Source organism: Lathamus discolor, chromosome 6 (assembly GCF_037157495.1).
Source record: "Lathamus discolor isolate bLatDis1 chromosome 6, bLatDis1.hap1, whole genome shotgun sequence".
NCBI lineage: Eukaryota > Metazoa > Chordata > Aves > Psittaciformes > Psittacidae > Lathamus > Lathamus discolor.
In genome coordinates this window covers 1,057,888-1,078,603 of record NC_088889.1, presented here as the reverse complement: position 1 = coordinate 1,078,603, position 20,716 = coordinate 1,057,888, and the positions used below count along the sequence as shown (strand labels likewise).

The window sequence follows — 20,716 nt, the reverse complement described above, 5'->3', positions numbered from 1 at the left end:
CAGGGTGCCCAGAGCAGCTGTGGCTGCCCCATCCCTGGCAGTGCTCAAGGCCAGGTTGGACACAGGGGCTTGGAGCAAGCTGCTCCAGTGGAAGGGGTCCCTGCCCGTGGCAGGGGTTCAAGCTGGAGGAGCCTTAAGGTCCCTTCCAACGCAAACCACTCTGGGATTCTATCACTCTATGTTATAACAAGTTAATGCCGCTAGACGCTGAAGCGATCCAGTGCAGACTGGCTGTGTTCTTAACTGGATGCTCCTCCTGCAAGACAGGAGAGGAAGAGGAGGGACACAGGGTGGGAGCCTGTTTGGAAGCATGACAAGCCTCACTTCCAGCCTGGGCTCTTTCAGCCACCTGGGCAGGACACAGGTCACCTTCAGCCCAGGATGGTTATTCCCATTTTCAGGTTGATTTGGGCCATCTCCCAAGATCTCACTTGTGTTCATGGATTTGTGCTTCTCAGCAAGCAGCCAGGTGAGGGCTGAGGTCCAAGTGACTCTCCTGCTGTCTCCCCAGAGCCTCTGCAGCTTTACAACAACTCACTGGATGCATCACAGAGGGAGGCTGTCTCCTTCTCGCTGGCACAGAGGGAACTTGCCATCATCCATGGACCACCTGGCACAGGAAAGACCACAACATTGATAGAGATCATCCTGCAGGCAGTACAGCAAGGCTTGAAAGTGAGTAGAGGTGGTTTCTTTTGCAAACTCATTGCAGATCCAGCTCATCTCCAGATGGAGCAGATCCAGTCGTAGCTGTGCTACACTACAGAGCCTGGCTTGGCTTGGGGGGACTAGGCAGTTTCCCTTGGCAGCTGAAATCAGGTGCAAATGGAAGCTCCAAAGCTCAGGTTTGCTGTTTATTGAAGACCCTGCACTTGCTTCCAAGTGAGGTGAGAACTGCCTTTGGTGTCTGGAGGCTGCGGAGGTGTCAGTGAGTTGTTCCAAAGGATGTGTTGGTCTCACTCTCGCTGCTGAGGGTCTTGCTGCTTGCATGCTACTTCCTGGCAATGACAAGCTCCTGGTGTGTCCCATTGCAGGTCCTGTGCTGTGCCCCCTCCAACGTTGCAGTGGATAACCTGGTGGAGAGGCTGGCCGGGCACAGCGTGCGCATCCTGCGGCTGGGGCACCCCGCTCGCCTGCTGGAGCCCATCCAGCGCCACTCCCTGGATGCGGTCCTGGCTCGGGGCGACAGTGCCCAGATCGTGGCAGATATCAGGAAGGACATCGACCAGGCCTGTGTACGTGTCCCTGCCACACACCCGTGGTGGTTACCTGGGTGCCAGCTCTGCAGATTAGCCCATCTGCTCACCAGGCAAGCTGCTGAGTCTCTCAAACGGAGGAAGAACCCTGCCTCTTCTTGGCTGTAGTGATTGTCTTGCAAGAACATCCATGTCCTCTGGGTTGCCCCAAAATTGGTGGCTAGAGGCGAGTCCCAGTGACAAGTCCTGACATGAGCCATTGGCACCAAATCTGGGGTTTATGAGCCCAGTGATGCGCCTAGTTTGGATCTTACTGTGTACAGGTACAGGTAGGGATGAAATGCTGGTGGGCATGAGCCTCACTGTGGTCAGTCACCAGCAGAAAGGCCATTTCAGGGAGAGGACAGAAAACAGCTGAGTGCGGGGACTGGCAGTTGGAGATACATGTGGCCTGGATAAATCCCACTTATTCTCATTAGGAGGCATTTAACCTGGCATTGGCTAAAGGAGCTGGGTGCAAGCCTGGCAGCCTTAGATGTAGGGAAGGCTTCCAGCCCTGAGGAGGTGCCTCATAGAGAACTTCTACCAGGGGTGGCCTGAGCCTCCTCAGTCACCTGCCACCAGTGCTCATCTTCAGCTGCTGAGGAAGCTGAGGGCAGACTCATCTGAGCTAAATTCCTCATCAGAGCAGCAAAACATCCCTGGAAATGTTCAAGGATCTCTCCCCCCATCCCTGGCAGTGTTCAAGGACAGGTTGGAGGGGGCTTGGAGCAAGCTGCTCTAGTGGAAGGTGTTCCTGCCCTGGATGAGCTTTAGGTCCCTTCCAACCCAAACCACTCTGGGATTCTATGATTGGAAAGCATCATCCCTCCCCTGTGGGGGAGCTGCTGCAGTGCCTGCTCCCCAGCTGATCTGTCTGGCATTGTTCATGCCATCCTCTTCACCAGAGAGAAACACTCACATCATTAATTCACTTCCTAACAAGAAGTCTGCTGTCCTGATGCTCCCTCCCACTCTCAGCCACCTCAAATAGAAAGCACATTACACTGTAAAAATGCATCCTTAATTTCTTCTTTCCCAACCTAATTCTCCTAAACTCAATTTTCAAAGTAGCTCTTGCACTTGACACAAGTTTTGATACCAGAGAGATTTTCCCCTCCCTCTTCTGGTGGCAGCATTATCCTGAAGCCACTTTGCAGATGTTTCCAGCTGAAGAGAGGCCCTGTCTCGATCAGAGGTGCTAGAGGGCACCTCCATATCCCTGCTCACAGGTGGTGTGGTACCCGCCTGAGCTCATTGCCCTGGCACTGTGCGTTTGCTTTAACTGATGCAGAGCAAACACAGCTTTCAGCTCCATGATCTGCAGCCACCCTCAGGAGCAGCAGCATTTTTCCCTGCTGTGCTTTTGCATCACTCAGTTTCTGTTGCTGGGGCATCCCTTGGCAGATGAGTGGTGCTTGCACATGGTGTGAGGGCAGGAGAGGGCGTCTGGGGCTGGTTCCTGCAGGGTGCACTTATCTGCTGGGAGGGAGACCCAGTTGTAGTCACAGCTCTGCACCGAGTCTGTTTCTCACTAGTGGTTAATGTTCCCTTTCCTCTCCTTGGAAGCGCTTTGAAGGTGGGAGGAAGTTGGGGTTTTTTCCACTGTTGATTTTCCATAGTAGAAGGGAAATCAGGGAGAAAGCAGAGCCTTCAGCATTAAGGTCTGGTCTACTCCCTCCTTACAGCAAGGGGTCCCTGGTGATGGGGTATAGGAACTGGCCACCGAGGCTCATGCCACCCTGAACACCAAGCCCCAAGAGCACACTGCTGCAGTTCAGCTTGCCTGGCGGTGCTCTGAGCTGCCCGTGGTCAGGTCTTTCACAGAAGATACACCTGAATCATCAGCATCTCTGGGCTGCAGAGAGCTCACCTCTGAGGTCCTGGCCCATCTTTCCCCCATCTTCTCCCCTGCAACGTCCCCTACTCACCCCTATAACAACATCTTCCTTTATCCACTCCACTTTGTCATCTCATTCCTTTCCTTCACCACTACCTACAACTACATGAGAACTAGCAATATAAATGAACCCCCAGGCTCTGCACGTTATCTACCCCTTTGTGTCTCATTCCTTTACCTGTTCAGGCTTCAAGCTTTCCAGGACATCAGCTTCTGGATGCTCTTTGCACCAAGGGCCATGCTGAGCACGGTCAGCCAGCAGTGCAGATTGGTCCAGCAGCTATGGGGCAGTCAGCCCAGGAAGAAAGATGGGGTCAAGGTATAAACCCTATAGCTCAGACCCAGGCCAGGCTCTGGCCTTAAATACAGCTCTCAGCCGAGTGAGGGGTTGGGTGAGGCCCAAATGAGGCAGCTCAGGGCAATCAGAGCCTGCTGGGACCCACAGAGCCCTCATGGGGAGCGAGTGGGATCCAGGCCCTGTCCCTGGGGCTCACTGGGCCTGGCAGTGCTCTGTTACCCTAGCCTGGGCTCCCAGAGCTGGGAATCACTCCAGTGTGTGCATCTTAATGTCACCAGAGCGCAGCTGATGTTGATTCACTGACCAGATCTGTTCTGCAGAGCAGACACTGAGCTTGGCCCTGCTGGCACCATCACTTCTGCTCTCTCATCCTCCCCTGCCCTAGCAGTGAGGCAGTCGATGCTAATCTGCTTTGTCCCTTCAGCTCAGTGGCTATCAGGACCTGTCCTTATGGATCAAGCTAAGGAGAAGATGCCTTAGTGATTGCTTTGTCTGGGTATCTGTCTGTGATCCTCCCCTGTAGCTTCTGAGCCCATCGGCCAATTCTGACTGACATGTAGAGGTTTCACAGGTATTAAATACCTACAGGTTTAACCAAAACACATGGCAGAGTGGAGGAGTGAGGCACAGGAATGTCTTTCTTATGGAAAAGTCTGCAATATGGGTGTTGCAGACTGGAGAATCCACCCATAGAGTGTACTATAGGAACCGTCAGATCTTCTTGGTTTGGCCACGTATAGAAGCTTCTGTCTGCAACCTTTTGAGCTTTCTGAAGTGACCAGGCCTTCCTCCAAGGAAACATCCCCACTTCCATCTGGGAATGTGGTGGCTTCTCAGGGTGGCTGCACTGACTGAGGCCTTGGCTGGTGTCTCATAGCTGCTGATCTGTGGCTGGGGAAGCTCTGGCAACCAGTGGTGATGATTTGATGTGTTAGATACATTTAATAGGCTTTGCTAAAAAAAGCCCCGAGCCTGTCTAGATGCTGCTCTGCATCATTGACAGCAACTCACATACAGCCTTTTAACAATGCAGGGCTCTGCTTTGGCTGGACAGGGTACACTCAGCTTGAGGAGTCCTGCTCAAAGGTCTCTTGGTCCCTGTTTCCCCCCAAGCAACAGAGCACAGTGAGACAGGAAATCCCAGTTCCTCACCCAGCAAAGGCACAAGACCCATTCAGCCCAGTCACCATTACACACACTCCCTGCTCCCTGCTCAAGTGCTTTGACCATTGCATAGGCTCAGCTGTGAGATGGACTGAAGCGTCTGACCTCCTCCCTTGCAGCACGGGCAGGTACGGGGCGGAGCAGGAAGGGCTGGGCAGAGGATGTGAGGATGGGGAATTACTCTCCAAGACTTCATGTTCACAGTTGAGGACTATCAGAATGTGCGGCAGAGGAGTTTCGGCACAGAACAAGCCTGCCTGGACCCTGGGGGATGCTGTTACTCCTGATGCCCCTGGTCTTCCTGCCCCCTGAATATTGAGCAGCAATATTCACATTTTACTTGTACTGGTACAGTTCATCCTTTGCATAGACAAACACTCTTTATGCTTCAAGCACCACTGACTGTGGAAGGGGCTTTGTGGGAGGGAGAGGGGAGAGAAACTGAGATTTCCTGGGGCTGAGGAGCCAGTGTATCCCAGTGGACACAGAAGCCGTGTGCATCCAGGCTCTGTGGTTAAGCTCTGTGGTTAAGCTGACCATAGCCCTAGGAGCAGGAACACTTTGTTCTAGCTTGATTTTTCCATTTTCTAGGCAAAAACCAAGAAGGCTCAGGACAAGGGGGAGCGGAGCCACTTTCTCAGTGAGATCAAGACCCTGAGAAAGGAGCTGAAGCAGCGAGAAGAAACAGCCATGGCTGCAGCCCTCACCCACGCCAGCGTTGTCCTTGCTACCAATACAGGTACAAGATCCTCTTTTCTTTGCAGTGTTTCACCTCCCTTGCCAGCACTGACATAAAGCACATGCCCTGAGATGCAGCATCCTGCCAGGGTACGGGGAGGCTCAGGCTTCCTGCTCCAGGCTCCTGGGAGTTCAGTTTGCTGCAAGCTCCCCAGCTCCTCCACACTGGACATCTCCCTGCTCACGCTCTGGCACATGATGCTGTTGTTCAGCAGAGACTCCAGGCCTAGAAAGGCCTTTGGTGGGAGCCAGCGTGGCCCATCTTTGTTAGCTGTGAGCAGGAGCTGAGCTTCCAGTGAGTAAACAAGTGCCACTGGAGGTGTGCAATCTGCTTACTGATTTCACAAGTCACACGGAATTGCTTTCCTGCTTGGATAATTGCCATGACTGATCCAATACAGCACGTGTTCCCATAGCCTGGCCTCAGCCTCTGTGTGTTTGCTTAGTCCTGGAAGTCACCCAAGGGCTGTGGGCTTTAGGGACAGGGGGAGGGTGCCTTTCTCCAGTAAAAGTGCTGTTTTGTGCTGATGTTGTGTGGCTCCGGTGGGATTTTCCCCTGGGATCATGGGCCTTGCTGGAGCTCTGTGCGGTTCTGCTTCAGGGAAGGGCAGTGGGCAAAGAAGGGGCCTGGATTTGGTGTTCTCCCCAGTGAAGCACTCCTGGTATTTGTCTGAATCCACGCAGTTTGATGGGATTTGTTATCCATGCTCTGCTCTGCTCTGTTGCTGCGTTCAGCTGAGAGACGATTTACTCATGGCAACACACAGGTTCAGCAGTGACCTTTAGTTACTGGGAGCTCAGTAAGCTCCAGTCAGGCTGTAAGGGCAATGACCCATCTGCAGAGCTGGTGCCACACTGGTACAGTCTTTTTGAGGCAGAGAGAACCTTCTACTTCTTCTTTTCCTTCCACCTTCAGCGTGGCAGGAGTGCAGAGGCCAAGTTCAGACTGAATGCCCCTTGTAACCCAGGTGGATTCGTAGAAGCTGGATAAAACGGTTGTAAAGGAGAGCGGCGTCTCAGTTGTCAGATTGTACCATGTGCACTGATGCAGAGATAGGCAGCAGCAGGATTTCCAGGGGCACAGCAATCCCCCATCAGTGCTGCCTTCAGAGCACAGGAGCTTTGCAGAGCCATCTTGCTGAAGGCTGTGAAACACTCTCTTGGCTGGCTTCTTCACCCTCCTCTGCCCCTTTGCCTCCCTTTTGCTTATGAGCTGCAGGGATCTGTTTGAGGCCTCTGAAATGCACAGTTGTGCTCAATGTGAGGGTCACTGCGGGTTCCTGCCTGGATTACAGCAGGATGTGTGTAAGGCTGGTTGTTTGACACTAGAGATGGATGTAAAACTAGCCCAGCTTGTGGCTGCGTGGTTAGAGCCTCCTCTGCTGCCCCAGGGAAGGCTAGAGCAGCACAATGGGGTCTGCAGGGCAGAGGAGTTGGGTCACAACTGATCTTCCCCTCTTGGCTGTCCCTTAGTGTCTCGGGCAAGGCGGATCTCACATCCATCACCCTTAGTCTGGGTTGGTGAGAAGCTGTTTGCGTCAGAGGGCAGCAGGGAAGTGGGTGTCCATCAGTGCTGCTGCTCTGCTCCTGCTCTGGGTGAAGGATTTGAGCATGTTCTTGTTTGTCGTCTGGTTTCTGGTGTTTGCAAAGAAACTTGGAAGCTCCGGGGCCCAGATGCCAGGGCTAAATAGGACAAACAGGAATTGGTAAAACCAATTCTGACATAAACAGATGAGTGTGTGTTTGGAATGGATTGCAGGGCTGAAATCCTAAATCTGTGCAAAGAAACATGATCTTAACTGCCTCTCTCTGTCACAAAACTGCACAGTTTGGTTTGTACTCTCTGTGCCTCCCCTGCTGAGCTGCCCCTTCTCCTTTCATAGGTGCTTCCTCTGAGGGCCCCCTGAAGCTGCTTCCTGACAACCACTTTGACCTCGTGGTGATAGATGAGTGTGCTCAGGCGCTGGAAGCCAGCTGCTGGATACCTCTGCTGAAGGCTCCCAAGTGCATCCTGGCCGGGGACCACAAACAGCTTCCCCCCACCATCATCTCCCACAAGTAAGGAGCAGGTCATGGTCCTGGGTCCTCCTGCTGTTTATGCAGCCAAATGCTTCTGAATGCCTCCAATGTGAAGACATTTTGTTAGTGTGGGTTCCTTATTGGGATCCCCATGAGCTGGGTTGAGTCATGCTGCCTGTTACATCCATCCTGCTTTACTGATGAACCCTGCTTCAAGTGTAACATGGCTCCATCTAAGCAGGGTCAGGAGATGACACTTGGCTGTTCTACCTGCTGCTGACTGGTCACCTAAGAGCAAAGTGTGTGTAGTTCCATGGTGCTGGAGAGTGGCCTTTTGTGCTGCTGGGTGCCTGCAGGGCAGCAGCTCCAGGGCATGCAGGGGTCTGAGTGTGCAGACAGGGAGAGCAATTGGGAGGCAGCCTTCAGCCTCTGGAGCAGCTGGGAAGTCTCAAAGGTCTCTCTAAGGCTCTCATCCATGCCGGAGCAGAGACCTGGGCTGCAGGAGTCTGCATGCGATTGAGTTTTGTAGAAACAGGGGATTGGAACTGGATGAGCTTTGAAGTCCCTTCAACCCAAACCAGTCCAGGATTCTATGGGACACTGCTGTGCTCCTTTAGCAGCACAGGGGCCTGTGTTGTTTGCTCTGGTTTTCTCTATAGTGAGCAGTACTTGCACTATGCACTGCTGCTGGATTACTCAAGATTGCATGTGCTTTGACAGATGTTTTCTCCTGAGAGACCTGTCAGCAGCAGAGGCCCCTTCTCAGTTCCACTTAGCAGCACTTACCTGAGTTCTCATTTTCTCTGCTGTGCAAACCAATATTGAGAGTGGCTGGAAAACCTGTTCAAAACCCACCTTGAAGCAGTCACATCAAACTAGTGGAATGGTAAGCAAAGGTGAACAAACCCCACGTGAATTCCAGTTTCACTGACCAGGACTGGTACCTACACTTCAGAATGGTTGGGTTTAAGAAGGATGATCTGGTTTCCTACACAAAGCCCCCTTGTTCCTGGCAGGAATTGTGGCCTGGCTCCCTGCTCTGCTTCTGCAGGCTCTGCACAGTGGATTCCAGCTCATTTCACTTCAATCCAAGTCTTCTCTTTATTAAATCTGCTGCTGTGGTTCCACCTGGATTTATTTAATGTGTTCTTACTGTTGGAGTTGGCTCAGTGAGGTGCTGTGTCACCACACAGCACAGCAATTAGCCAACCTCCCCATACCTACAACACCTATCAAGTACAATTAGTCTGTGGCTGGTGTAAATTGCCTGTGCTTCAAGGACGTACTCCAAGTATTAGTGGGGAGCCCTTGGGTAGTTCAGGCTATAAACCTGCACGTGTTTATCTAACCTGAGATCTGACATTACTGAGCCATCATCGTGCAGAGCAAACAGGGCTCACTTCATAACCTTCTCTCCTGCTTCCAAAGAATAACAAGCTGGATAGATACATATCTATTGTCTCTCTTGAATCTTGAAGAAGGAAATGAAACCCCAGGGAGGCAGCAGCTCCCAGCAGAGGGAAGAGATGGTGCAGATACCAGGGTGCTGTGTCATCTTCTCATTCTGCTGCTCTCAGATGCACACGTTGTTGCTTGCAGGTGATGGGCACACTCCTGCACTGCCTGCTGGGGTGACAGGGCTGTGCAAAGCCTGGCCAGACCCCCCTGCTCTCACCTGTATTTACAGGGAGGCTGCAGGCTGTGACCCTGCCTGGGTTTTCCCATCTGAAAACTGGGAATAAATACCATTACCCCCATGCAGAAGGCAGATGGCCAACCAAGGGAGCTGAGGAGAGGCTGTGCTCTGGGCTGAGGGACAGCATTGTTAGGCTAGGGTAGGGAGAAGCAGGTCAGGGCTGGAGCCTCCTGTGCTTACACCACATAGGGAATGATTCAGTCTGGTGTCAGATACCAAAACTGTTCCCAGTGGAAGAGTTTAGAAGGAGCCTGACAGTTTTGTTGGCACTTTGCATGGGTTCTTCCCAGGTTTTTAAAATCCCACCTCTACAAAGCACTGCTCCGTGTAAAACTGAGAGAGAGGGTGGCATGGAGCCACATCTTGGACTCTTCAGCCTCAGCAGCTGCAGGGCAGGCAGTGGTGAGGGCAGCTCCCATCTCATGTGGGGTAATCAGCTCTGCATGAGAAACCTTAGGGATGTTTAAGGATTAACAACAGATTCAAACCAGAATAGAGCAGAGCGTGTATGTGAGTCAGTGCTCAGAGTTATGTGTGGGGCTGACAATGGATTAGCACCTGTAAAGCTCGCTTCACTAAACAGCATCACTGCTCGAGGCATTGGCAGGTCCATGACCCAGGCACTGGGCACCAGAGCTCTGCCCCACAGGCAGCTGCCTTCTGGAAGATGAAGTGCAAAAAGCCGAGCTGCCTTCAGCTTGCTCAGGGAATGATGGGCTGTGCCTCCAGTGCTGCCTCTCTCCAGCAAGTCTCTGTTCTAGCCCAAAAGGCAAAGCTGCTGCGATGCTGCTCCCTGCACCGGCTGATCTTCAGCTGAATCCCTGAGTAACTCCTGAAACCTGCCAGCTGGTGTGAGGCAAATCCAGCCCAGTGGGAGTCTGGGAGATGTCCAGCTCTGTAAAACCAGATAACAAAGGTGAGACCTGAGTTTGTCCCTGCCGTTAGGGGAAAGCATCAGATGAACTCAACCAGAGCAGAGCCTGCCAGAGAAGCCACGCAGGAGGGACCAGAGAAAACCCAGCATTCTGTGTTTGTTACTGAAGTAGGCTTGATTAGCACTGGGAGACTCCAACTGATACCCTTTTGTGTTAGGGGAGGTGTATGTTCTGCTCTGGTCTGAATGAACAGCGTGAAGAGGACAGAAGGGTCACTCTCCCCATTTCATCCCACAGCATACAGGAAACCTGTGGTGGCTCCTAGGGCTGAGTGAGATAGAGAGGGGCTTGGGACAAGGGCCTGTAGGGACAGGCCAAGGGGAATGGCTTGAACCTGCCCGAGGGGAGACTGAGCTGAGCTCTTAGGCAAGAAGCTCTTCCCTGTGAGGGTGCTGAGGCGCTGGCACAGGGTGCCCAGAGAAGCTGTGGCTGCCCCATCCCTGGCAGTGCTCAAGGCCAGGTTGGACACAGGGGCTTGGAGCAAGCTGCTCCAGTGGAAGGGGTCCCTGCCCATGGCAGGGGTTGGAGCTGGAGGAGCTTTAATGTCCCTTCCAACCCAAACCAGGCTGGGATTCTGTGATTATCATCAAGTTTGTTTCCACTTGAGGCCAGGGGAGTTTTGATGCAGTCTGGAGGCTGTTCCTCTTTGTTGCTGTTTGCCATACTGAAGTTAGCTCAGGATGCAGATGACATTCCCCCCCCGCCCCTCACAGTGCATTCACTGCACCTTGTCCTTGCTGGGTGGGTTTCTTCTGAAAGAGCTCCCAGTGATGGTGAGTACCAGTCCTGCTGCTCCAGAGCTCATGAACATCAGCTCCAAGCCTCCTGCTGGGTTCTGGCTCGCTCCCAGGGACATCTCAGTGCCAGGACACTCTCTGCTCTGACAGGAACATTTGTTTCCTTGTTTTCATTTCATTCCTCACTCCATCCTTTTCTGACATCCTCATTAATTTGTCTCCACATCAGGGCTTTGATTTATTTATTTGTTCTTACACTCTGAGGCAGCTGCAACACTTCTCAGGCCTCTGGCTCTCAACTAGCTTCTTAGACAGGCACAGAAGTATTTTGCCATTGTTAGTCAGCAGTGGGTCTGGATGTGCCACATCCCACATCCATGTGTGAGTCCTCCATGCTCAGAAGTTTACTGCTTTGCCTTCAGGTCCAAATGGATTTGCTCTCACTTGGTCAGTGCAGAGCAAGTGTCAGGGCCTGGATTTCTTTGGTAGCCCCCACAGCTGGTAAGAACAAGCCACCCTCCTCCATCCTGCTTGTAAGGATTAAACAACATCCACACTGTCCAGAGAGAAAGGGGGAATTCTGCACAGCCTCACTTAACCTGTGTGTGAAACCTCTTAAAACGATAGCAGGACAGGGAGGCCCAGCCAAGGGCAGCTGATACTTTGCGTGTCCACAACAGCCTCAGTCTGATTTTGCCATCCAAGAGCTTAATGGGGTAGGAAAACACAGTGACATCCTTATGCAGACTGTGCTGTCCAGACTCAGTGGTGCACAGCAGAGATCAGAGCCACAGCAACGACTCCTTCTGTCTCTAAGGGGGGAGACAAGAAACCCAGAGATGGAATAAGAAAAGATGCAGCATGACTGGTGGCACAGCTCCATCCGTCCCTCTTGTTCCCCTGGTAATGATCCTTCTGACATGCACAGGCAGGCTGACCGCTCACACCCAGCACATAGAGGGTATTTCACAGCACACTGGGCACCAAAGCCCCTGAAATACTTTGTTCCACTTAGCTGCAGCCATCGCTGTAATGTGCAGCTTTTCTTCAAGGGCTGGAGGAGGAAACCTTACCTGTGCAGAGAGCGGGGCCTCGTCCTCACTGGGTTCTACCCTGTACCCCCATCACCAGGAAGGTGCATCTGAGCAAAGTGCAGCCTCTTCCTGCATGTGAAGCAAGGTGAAGGTTAGCAGCAAATCCTGGGGGCTCTGGGCTTATTCTGATCAGTTCAGCTTTCCTAGCTCTACTTTAGGTACTTTAAAGTAGGTTCTCCTGAGCATCAGATGTGTGGGTCTGTCCAACCTTTTCCAGTTTAACTTCTCTATCGCAATTGCTACTTAAACCCCCTTCTGCTCAGTGCTCTTAGGATTCTGTTTTGGCCAAGAAATCCTTGATTGTAGGAATAATTGAGTGGTAAAATAATAGGAAATTTGTTATCAGGTGAAAGATTTGCGAGCAGTTGAATGGCTCATATTAATTCAATCTATAACCTCATGTAGATCCCTGCGGAGGAAACGCTGTTCGTGCATGGAAGGGCATTTCTTGCTCAGGCTTGCTGGGGTTTGCTGCCTCTGCCGCACTTTATTGTGTGTCATTACAAGAAACACCTCAGGATAGTTGTTGTTAAAGAACACCAGGGGTTTCCTGCCAGTTCTGCATCAGCACCGTGTTCACTTCCAGCTGCAGCTCTGCCTGATGGAGTCTTTAGCCCAAAGAGTGTTATGCCTGTACCTCGGACCAGCAGACCTTCACCTCTGACTTGCTTTTCCCTTGCAGGGCTGCTGCCAAGGGCCTTGCCCTCAGCCTGATGGAGCGGCTCATCGGGAGGTACGGGCAGAAGGTGGTGAGGATGCTGACGGTGCAGTACCGCATGCACGAGGCCATCATGCAGTGGGCATCCTCTGAGCTCTACGGCGGCCGCCTCACTGCGCACCCCACCGTAGCCCAGCACTTGCTCAAGTGAGTCACTGCCCTTCCCTGGCTTATGAGCAGAGATGGGGTTTTCATCCACCACATGCAGGGTTTGTCCTTCCCTGTGATGGGTTTGCCATTCCTCCTGGCCTCTGTGGTTCTATGACTCCGCCAGAGCTAAAGGGCCCCACTTGGCTCTTGCTGTATGTAACATGGTCTTCAGCAGCAGCACTGCAAATGCAAGGGCACCAAAGCTTGGTGGAGCAGGATAGAGGGACCTCAGTGTTCAGTTTCTGTCATTCTTCACCACCTCTAGAGCCAATCTTCTGCCTTTTCACCCCATACAACACCCCCGTTGCCCTGCAGCCTCATCCCTCAGAAGAGAGATCCATCTGTTTTCCCCCTGTCCTCACAGTGGTGGTGGGAGGAGTGAGAACACTGCAGCTGATCATCCCCGGGGTGTAATATTCATGTTCACTGGCCCTTTCCTTGTGCAGGGACCTGCCGGGCGTCACCTCCACAGAGGAGACCACAACTCCCTTCCTGCTTATAGACACCGCTGGCTGCGGCCTGTTTGAGCTGGAACTGGAAGATGAACAGTCCAAGGGGAATCCAGGTACCGTTGTTTAGAGTATATTGTTGGCCCTCAGCTTCCCATGGGCTTGGTGATCCACATCCCAGAGATGTCCCCTCCAGAGCAGGTAGCAGGGAAGGTGGGATCCCCAGGCAGCCTTGCTTGAGAGACCATTTCCTCCACAAATCCTCAAGCTCAAAGGACTCTGAGCCAGAGCAAAGTGGCCACAGGATCACAATGACTGTGTCCAGCTTGTGGGTGGCCACACTGGCTGCCTTGCTCCCTTGCAGAGACATTTCTCCATGCTGTGGACTGGGATAGGGTGGAGGATCCCTGCGACAGATGCTTTACACAAATAACATAAGGCAGATCATGAGCCTGTTCTGGGAAGAGTGTGGATGTGCTCCCTTCGTGAAGTCCTGTATAGCTCTTCTCCAGGAGTATTCCGAAGACATTGAGGTTCCTGCTGGTTTTGACTTAAAATACAGGTTTCATGATGGGGATGGAGTGTACGTTCTTGCTCCACAGCCATTCTGCAGCAGGGGCTGTCCAAAACGTGGTGCTTCATCTGACAGCCCACTTACTGCAGCCACCCCTGCCTGGCTTCTGCTGCACTTCTCCCGGTGGCTGAGCCTGAGGCTTTCCTGCCATCACTTTCATGTGGCCAAAGAGCTTTTTTAGCATTGAGGCTGCTGCTCCAGGACTCATTTGTTTTCCTCTGTTCCCTGGTGCAGATCTGATGCCAGCAACAGATGCTGAGGCTTCAAGTCCCTTTCTGGCAAGATGGGAAAAGGGACTGTAAAATCCAAGCACAGTTTTTACCACTTTAAATATCTTTTGCTTCTTTTGCTTGAAATCCCACGAGTATTGACGTGGCTCTTGTTTTCCTTAAACCAAATCCAGGGAAAGGCTCTTGTCCCGCCATGGAGAGCCAGAAAGACCTGTCAGAGATAACTCATAGATTTTGAGCAGGGGATTCAATGCCCATCTCCCAGACCTGGGAGGCAGCCTTTTGGAGCAGCACAGTGCAGAGTCTTGGGCTTTATACCTGTGTTTTGCTGTAAAACAGAGGGTGAAACCAGTCCAGCCAATGAACCAGTGGAACAGTTCACAGCTGTATTTACCTTGTCCTCATCAGATCCCTCTGAAGCAGCCCCATCCCAAACAGCCCATGGGGAGTCTGAGCACACGGATCTGGGCATGGAGCGTGTTGATGTGGTCACAGGGGTTTAGAAGTGCAGGGACTTGAAAGGCAGAATGAAAGGGAGGGTGGAGGGTTCAGTTGCAGTGAAGAACTGAGTTTATAGCAGGGTCTAGGGTCTAGCTTCAAAGGGAGAATAATCCATTGCCTGGATTAGCACAGATCTTTTGGATTAATAAAGCCAGGAAAGCCAAGTGCTGCTCACAAAGCTCTTCAGCTTAAGTGAGCTGATGACTTGGAAAGGCAGGAAGCAAGCACAGCGCAGCCCTGGGAATGAGGCTGTGGAGCTCCATCGAGCTGAGCAAGCCAGGCTGGGAATGCTGCAGGCAGGAGGTCCCTTGGCCTTTCCTTGCTGTTTAAGGGGAGATGGGGAAGTTGCCCTGAGCCACAGCTTATCCAAGGTGACACCTTCAGCCGCTGCCCAGCAGCCGCCTGTTCCCCTCACCAACCCCTCTGCTTCTGCCCTAGGGGAGGTGCAGCTGGCTGGTTTGCACATCCGAGCCTTGCTGGAAGCTGGTGTGAAGGCAAAAGACATCGCTGTGGTAGCCCCTTACAACCTGCAGGTGAGCTGCCCCTCTCCTGCATCTCCTCTCTCTTGCTGCGTGCACTCAGAGCAGGCACATGGAGCTGCATTCAAACCCTGACAGCTCCAGCAGTGATACCAGAACACCCTCAGAGACATGGAGGGGGAAGTCAGCAGAACCAAACTGTATAATCAGCATTTGAGGCCAAGTTATGCACACAGAAGCAGCTTGAGGCCATGGGATGAAGAGGTTTTAGTTGGGTATTTTCCACTTCCAGCCTCAGGAGTCAGCATATCTCAGGAGTCTCACATCTCCCAGAGGTAGGGAGATGTGAGAGCTCATCCTTGGGGGTTGAGAGGAAGGACTTCACCGAAACAGCTCAATTTTCATCCTTTTCACTTTGTGCTTTCCTTCCAAAGACACCCATGCCCTGTTTTCCAGGTGGACATGCTGAGAGAGCACCTTGGCCACAGCTACCCAGAGCTAGAAATCAAATCAGTCGATGGTTTCCAAGGAAGAGAGAAAGAGGCGGTGATCCTGTCGCTCGTGAGATCCAACAGGAAAGGTGAGGCTCACTGCTGCAGTTATTCCATGGGGAACGGGACAGAAGTGGGAACTGTGATTGCTGAGAGGTCTCTCGTCACGTTGCCAAGTGGTTTAATTGCAGTTCTGACAGTCTCTGGCACTTTGAACTGATTCACTGCAGGAGCCTTCCCTTCAGCCTTTGGGGTTTTACAAAGGAACATCTCAGCTGTCAGAGGTGCAGGGGAAGGCTCCGTGAGAGGCAGCAGGGAGAGGAGGCCAGGGCTTAGCCTGGAGGTTTCCAGCCTGTTGAGGCCTCAGAAGTGATTTAAACGAGGATGCTAAGCAGGGCAGGACAGTTGGCACCATGCTCGCTGCAGGGCTAAGCATGTCCCACGAAGGGTGAAAACCTGGGAGGTGATTTCTTGGGCTTGGAGCCTCTTCTGGGTCAGCTCCCTAAGGAAGGCAAGGGGGAGCTGGCAGTGCAGGTCCTGCACAGAGCATGCTGCTGTGGGAAGCAAAATCTAGAGCAGAAAATCAAGTTCTTCCCTATCAGCGGCTGCAGCCAGAGGTAAGAGCTGGGTAAAAGCTGCTGCTCTGGGGCCAGGAGGCTCCTTTGGAGGTGCTGAAGGGTTCTGGGGCAGCTCGGGGGACCCCTCATGAACCACCTCTGTCCTGTGCATGGATCACTGCCCTTTTCCCCCTCCAGAGACACACGTCCCTTGCTGCACTCCTTGCCTTTGCTGCTGGAGATGAAGCAGTGGGAATGGGCTGGGAGTGCTGATGTCTGGGAGGAAAAGAAAGAGGAAAGCATGCATGGAAGGAGGAGGTGGTTGTGGTGTTTTTAGAAAGCCTGGAGCCAGGAAAGCAGCGCTGGGGGAGAACGGAGGTGGGGCAGGACTAAGAATAGGTCTTATCCGGGAGTGACTCACCTCGCCTTTGCTTGGAGGAGCTGGTGTCCCCATGAAGGTGGGTGTCCCCAACCTCTTCCTGTGCACAGCCAGCAGCCAAGGCTCAGCTGTGGGGCAGGAATCACTGGCTTCCCTGGGAGCTTCTCGTGGTGTTTGGGCACGGCTCTGGTTTGCACAGGGCGCAGGGGATGATGTTGGTGCCCTTGGGAGAAAGCCAGCCCCTTTCTGCAGCTGCATTTCTCAGTTCAGAGGAGGCCAGGGACCTGGACCAGCCATTCCTAATCCAGCGGGAAGCCCCCTTGCCCCATCAGAGGAGCTGAACTTGCCCCTGAACAGGCAAAACCACACCAGAGGAACTGAAAACCCCAAACACTCTCTAAGCTGCAGAGCCCAGAGGGGATCCCTCACCCCCTGCTCCTCAAAGGCAGCACCAACTGCGCTGCCCAGACACAGCAAGGCAGGGCAGAACCAGAGCCAGGCTGGTCGCTGTGCCAGCAGAGACCTGAGCTGCTTCTGCTCTGTATCCCCAGGGGCTGGAACTCAGTAGCTGCCCACGGGACCCTTCTCACTTAGCTGAGCCTCACTGACTCATCTGGGCATTCGCCAGCTCTCGCTGCTTTTCTTCCAGAAGCAAACCCTGCAGAGCTGCCTCAATAGCTGTTACCTAAACCACCGAGAGCCTGGAGACACGTGCGGGCTGTGCATGGAATCATAGCATGGCTTGGGTTGGAAAGGACCTTAAAATCACCCAGCCCCAACCCCTGCCACGGGCAGGGACCCCTTCCACTGGAGCAGCTTGCTCCAAGCCCCTGTGTCCAACCTGGCCTTGAGCACTGCCAGGGATGGGGCAGCCACAGCTTCTCTGGGCACCCTGTGCCAGCGCCTCAGCACCCTCACAGGGAAGAGCTTCTGCCTAAGAGCTCACCTGAACTTCCCCTGTTTAAGTCTGAACCCATCACTCCTGGTAATAGCTATAGGTATAGGACAGGGGGGATTTCTTTACCTGCAGCTCCTGTGTATTGCAATGTGAGCCTTCTCCCCGTTGTTCCACATGGCATTTGCTGCCGGGTCCCAGCCAGACCTGGTGGTGCGGGCCCCACAGGAGAACATCTCTCCTCTCCGTGTGCCATCCTCCTCCTCCTGAGCCCAGGACCTGGAGCTCCGGCTCTGCGGGTGGTGAAACAGGGTCAATGGTGTGAGCCAGGGACCGCACCTGTAACCGCTGCCTCCAAAGCAACCCTTGCGTGCTGGGGCTCCAGCCCTGGAGCCCTTCCTTCAGGTGCTGAGAGCCCCATTCCCTCTTCCCCCCAGGTGAGCTGGGATTCCTGGCCGAGGAGCGGCGGCTGAACGTGGCGGTGACGCGCGCCCGGCGCCACGTGGCCCTGCTCTGCGACACGGGCACGGTGGGCAGGCAGCCCTGCCTGCAGCGCCTGCTGGCCCACGCCAGCCAGCACGGGGACGTGCGCTCGGCCTTCGAGTACCTCGGCGACCTCGTGCCCCAGAGCTGCGCTCCGGAGGGGCAGAGCGAGCGGCAGCGGGCGGCAAAGCTGCCTGCGGGGCCCAGCCCCAAGCCGCAGCCACCGCCGGCGGGGAAGCGCAGGGCAGCAGCAGCCGGAGCAGCGCGTCCGCAGCCGGGAGCACGGAGCGGCACGGCCCCCCCGGGCACGAGTGGGCCTGGGAGGAAGAGCCCCAAGACAGGAGGTGGTGCTGAGAGCCTGAGGGCCATGCTGGAGGCCTTCCTGGAGAGCAGTGAGGTGCAGCTGGATTTCCCCCCGTCCCTCAGTGCCCACGGTCGGATGCTGGTTCATCAGCTGGCCGAGGAGCTGGGGCTGCAGCACGGGAGCACCGGGGAGGGCAGGGACCGGTTCATCAGCGTCCGCAGGAAAGAGCCCCCGGAGCCGGCACTGCCTGTGGCCACCTTCCCCGGGGAGCAGCATCCCCTTCCTCAGCCACAGCATCCCCTTCCTCAGCCGCAGCATCCCCTTCCTCAGCCGCAGCATCCCCTTCCTCAGCCGCAGCATCCCCTTCCTCAGCAGCAGCATCCCCTTCCTCAGCCGCAGCATCCCCTTCCTCAGCCGCAGCATCCCCTTCCTCAGCCGCAGCATCCCCTTCCTCAGCAGCAGCATCCCCTTCCTCAGCAGCAGCATCCCCTTCCTCAGCAGCAGCATCCCCTTCCTCAGCCGCAGCATCCCCTTCCTCAGCAGCAGCATCCCCTTCCTCAGCCACAGCATCCCCTTCCTCAGCCACAGCATCCCAGCAGCGAAAGCCCTGCCCCTGCTGAGCCAGGAGGGAGCAGCCAGGGCTCGGGGAAAGTGGACCTGAAAGCCCTGCACCTCGAGAGAGTTCAGAGGGAGAAAGCCAAGCGGGAGGAGGCAGCGAGGAAGGCTCAGGAGCCCAGGGCCAGCAGCAGGAAGAAAGACAAAGGTGAAGGCAAAGGTAGGTAACCAGCACAATTAAGGGGCTTACTTGAATGGATTGTGCTGCTTCACCCTCGTGGTTTTGCCTCCAGGCCTTGGGATTTGTCTGTGTGCATGGAGGATGGGATGTGGCTCTTGGAAAGCACTCTGATGCTTGTCACTGCAGAGCTGTGAGAACTGGCAGGAACATGCATCACTTGGCTGCAGCATCTGTGGAAGGGGTGTTGCACATTTCTTAGCTCAAAGGGAAAACACTGGGGACCCTTTTCCCAGGCTCAGGAATTGGAGGCTCCCAAATGTAGGGAGAGGAACTAAGAGGAGTATCTGGCCCACAGTGGAGGATGTGGCTGCCTCCTAAACAGAGAGGCAGAGGCAAACAGCCAGGAGCTGCCATTCTTCCTGCAGACACATCCCTTCCTCTTCCCTTTTAGCAGAGGTGGGGCACCCAGGCACCCTGCAGGCGGGAGCCCTGAGCTCATGCCTGTGAACGACAGGGGCCTGAAATCCCAGTCCCTGCCAACAAGCTCATGGTGCTGCTCCCCAGCCCAGGCCGCAGTGATGGGTGCCCTGGGGTTATTCCCAGTGTCTGTGCAGGTGGTTCAGTGCGGTCTCTGCTCCCCAGGCAAACCAGCGGAGGCAGAAGAAGACATCGATGCCCTGATCTCTGCTGCCGTGAAAGCTGACAACACGTGTGGCTTCCCCCGCTGCACAGCCAGCGTCACCACGCTGGGGCAGCTCTGCCACCACTGCCACCGCCGCTTCTGCCTCAGCCACCGCATCCCCGAGGTACAGGGGCTGCAGGGGAGGGGGCTGATGGGGGGGCTCCCAGGCAGGGTTTCCCTGGGAGGATGGAAGGCAGAACCTCTCTGGCAGAGCTTTGGAGATGCAGGAGGAAGGGCTGGCGGATGTTAACATCTGGGCTCTGCACGCTGCTTCCTTCTCCTGCTCTGTGCCCTCCTGTGCCGTTCCCTGGCAGGGGGATGGAACTGGATGATCTAAAGGTCCTTTCCAGCCCAAACCATTCTGTGATTCTGATTTACACTCCCGGGTTGTGCACATAAAGCAAGGCAGAGAGGAGAAACAAAGAGGTGTGAGCCTAAGGCACTGACTGGAGGGAGCCTGGACACCATTCCCAGTTCTCGGCTGATTCCCTCTGCAGCCTAGGAGCAAGGCTTGAGCCACACAGAGCAGCAATTAGGCATTTCCTTAAGTGTTGTGCTGGCTTGGAGCTGAGCTGCTCCACACGGTGCAGACTCAGCTCTAGCTCCCATCCATACCCGAGTGACAGGAGTCCCTCTGCCTCCTCTGCTCTGCTTTCTTGCGGTGGAGGACTCTTGATCAGGCATCTCAGCAGCCCTGTAACCTCCTGCATCAACATGGGAGTGCGATGGCCACTGAACCAGCAGCTTCTTGCTGTTCACCCGTAGCTGCTTGACAGCCCTTTCCTCCCAGCTCTGGGAAGGAAGGAAGGAAACTACAGTTAAAGTGATGTCAGGCTTCAGCTTTCTGTTGGGGTGCCGAGGCAGGCAGCCAGCTCAAGCCTCCAGGCCTGGCAGCGTGATGCTCATTGCAAGCTGGCCTCAGGGTCTGAGTCCTGTGGGCAGAGCTGACGTGGCTGTGACACGGACACGAGCTGAGAGGTGATGATTGTCCATTGAGCTGCAGCCTCCTGTGCCCATCGTCCTCATCCTGCATCCCTCAGGCATAGCTCTTCACTGTGCAGAGCTTAGCAACATTTAGCAGCTGACCTATAAATCCTCCACATGGATGCTCCCCTGTCAGGCACTATCTGTTTCCATGGCAAAGAATCACTGTATTTATGGTCATTCACAATCCAGTGCGGGCATAAATTTCTTTCCTGCAGAACCACCTCTCTCTGCTGAATGGCAATGAGGGCTCCGGTGGGAAGCCATTGGAAGGGTGAAATCCTGTCA

At 54.3% G+C, this 20,716-nt stretch overlaps 1 protein-coding gene across 3 annotated transcripts in view; it reads left to right on the top strand.

The window, feature by feature from the left end:
• The window catches only part of IGHMBP2 (immunoglobulin mu DNA binding protein 2), a 33,042-nt gene that overhangs the window by 10,195 nt on the left and 2,131 nt on the right, over window positions 1-20,716 (top strand). For all 3 annotated transcript variants that reach the window (XM_065686729.1, XM_065686731.1, XM_065686730.1), the window contains 10 exons: window positions 512-675; window positions 1,035-1,235; window positions 5,189-5,336; window positions 7,219-7,393; window positions 12,499-12,681; window positions 13,131-13,249; window positions 14,877-14,971; window positions 15,374-15,497; window positions 17,677-18,801; window positions 19,405-19,568. In XM_065686729.1, the coding sequence (XP_065542801.1) occupies window positions 512-675; window positions 1,035-1,235; window positions 5,189-5,336; window positions 7,219-7,393; window positions 12,499-12,681; window positions 13,131-13,249; window positions 14,877-14,971; window positions 15,374-15,497; window positions 17,677-18,801; window positions 19,405-19,568 (2,498 nt within the window). The remainder of the gene's footprint in view (window positions 1-511; window positions 676-1,034; window positions 1,236-5,188; window positions 5,337-7,218; window positions 7,394-12,498; window positions 12,682-13,130; window positions 13,250-14,876; window positions 14,972-15,373; window positions 15,498-17,676; window positions 18,802-19,404; window positions 19,569-20,716) is intronic.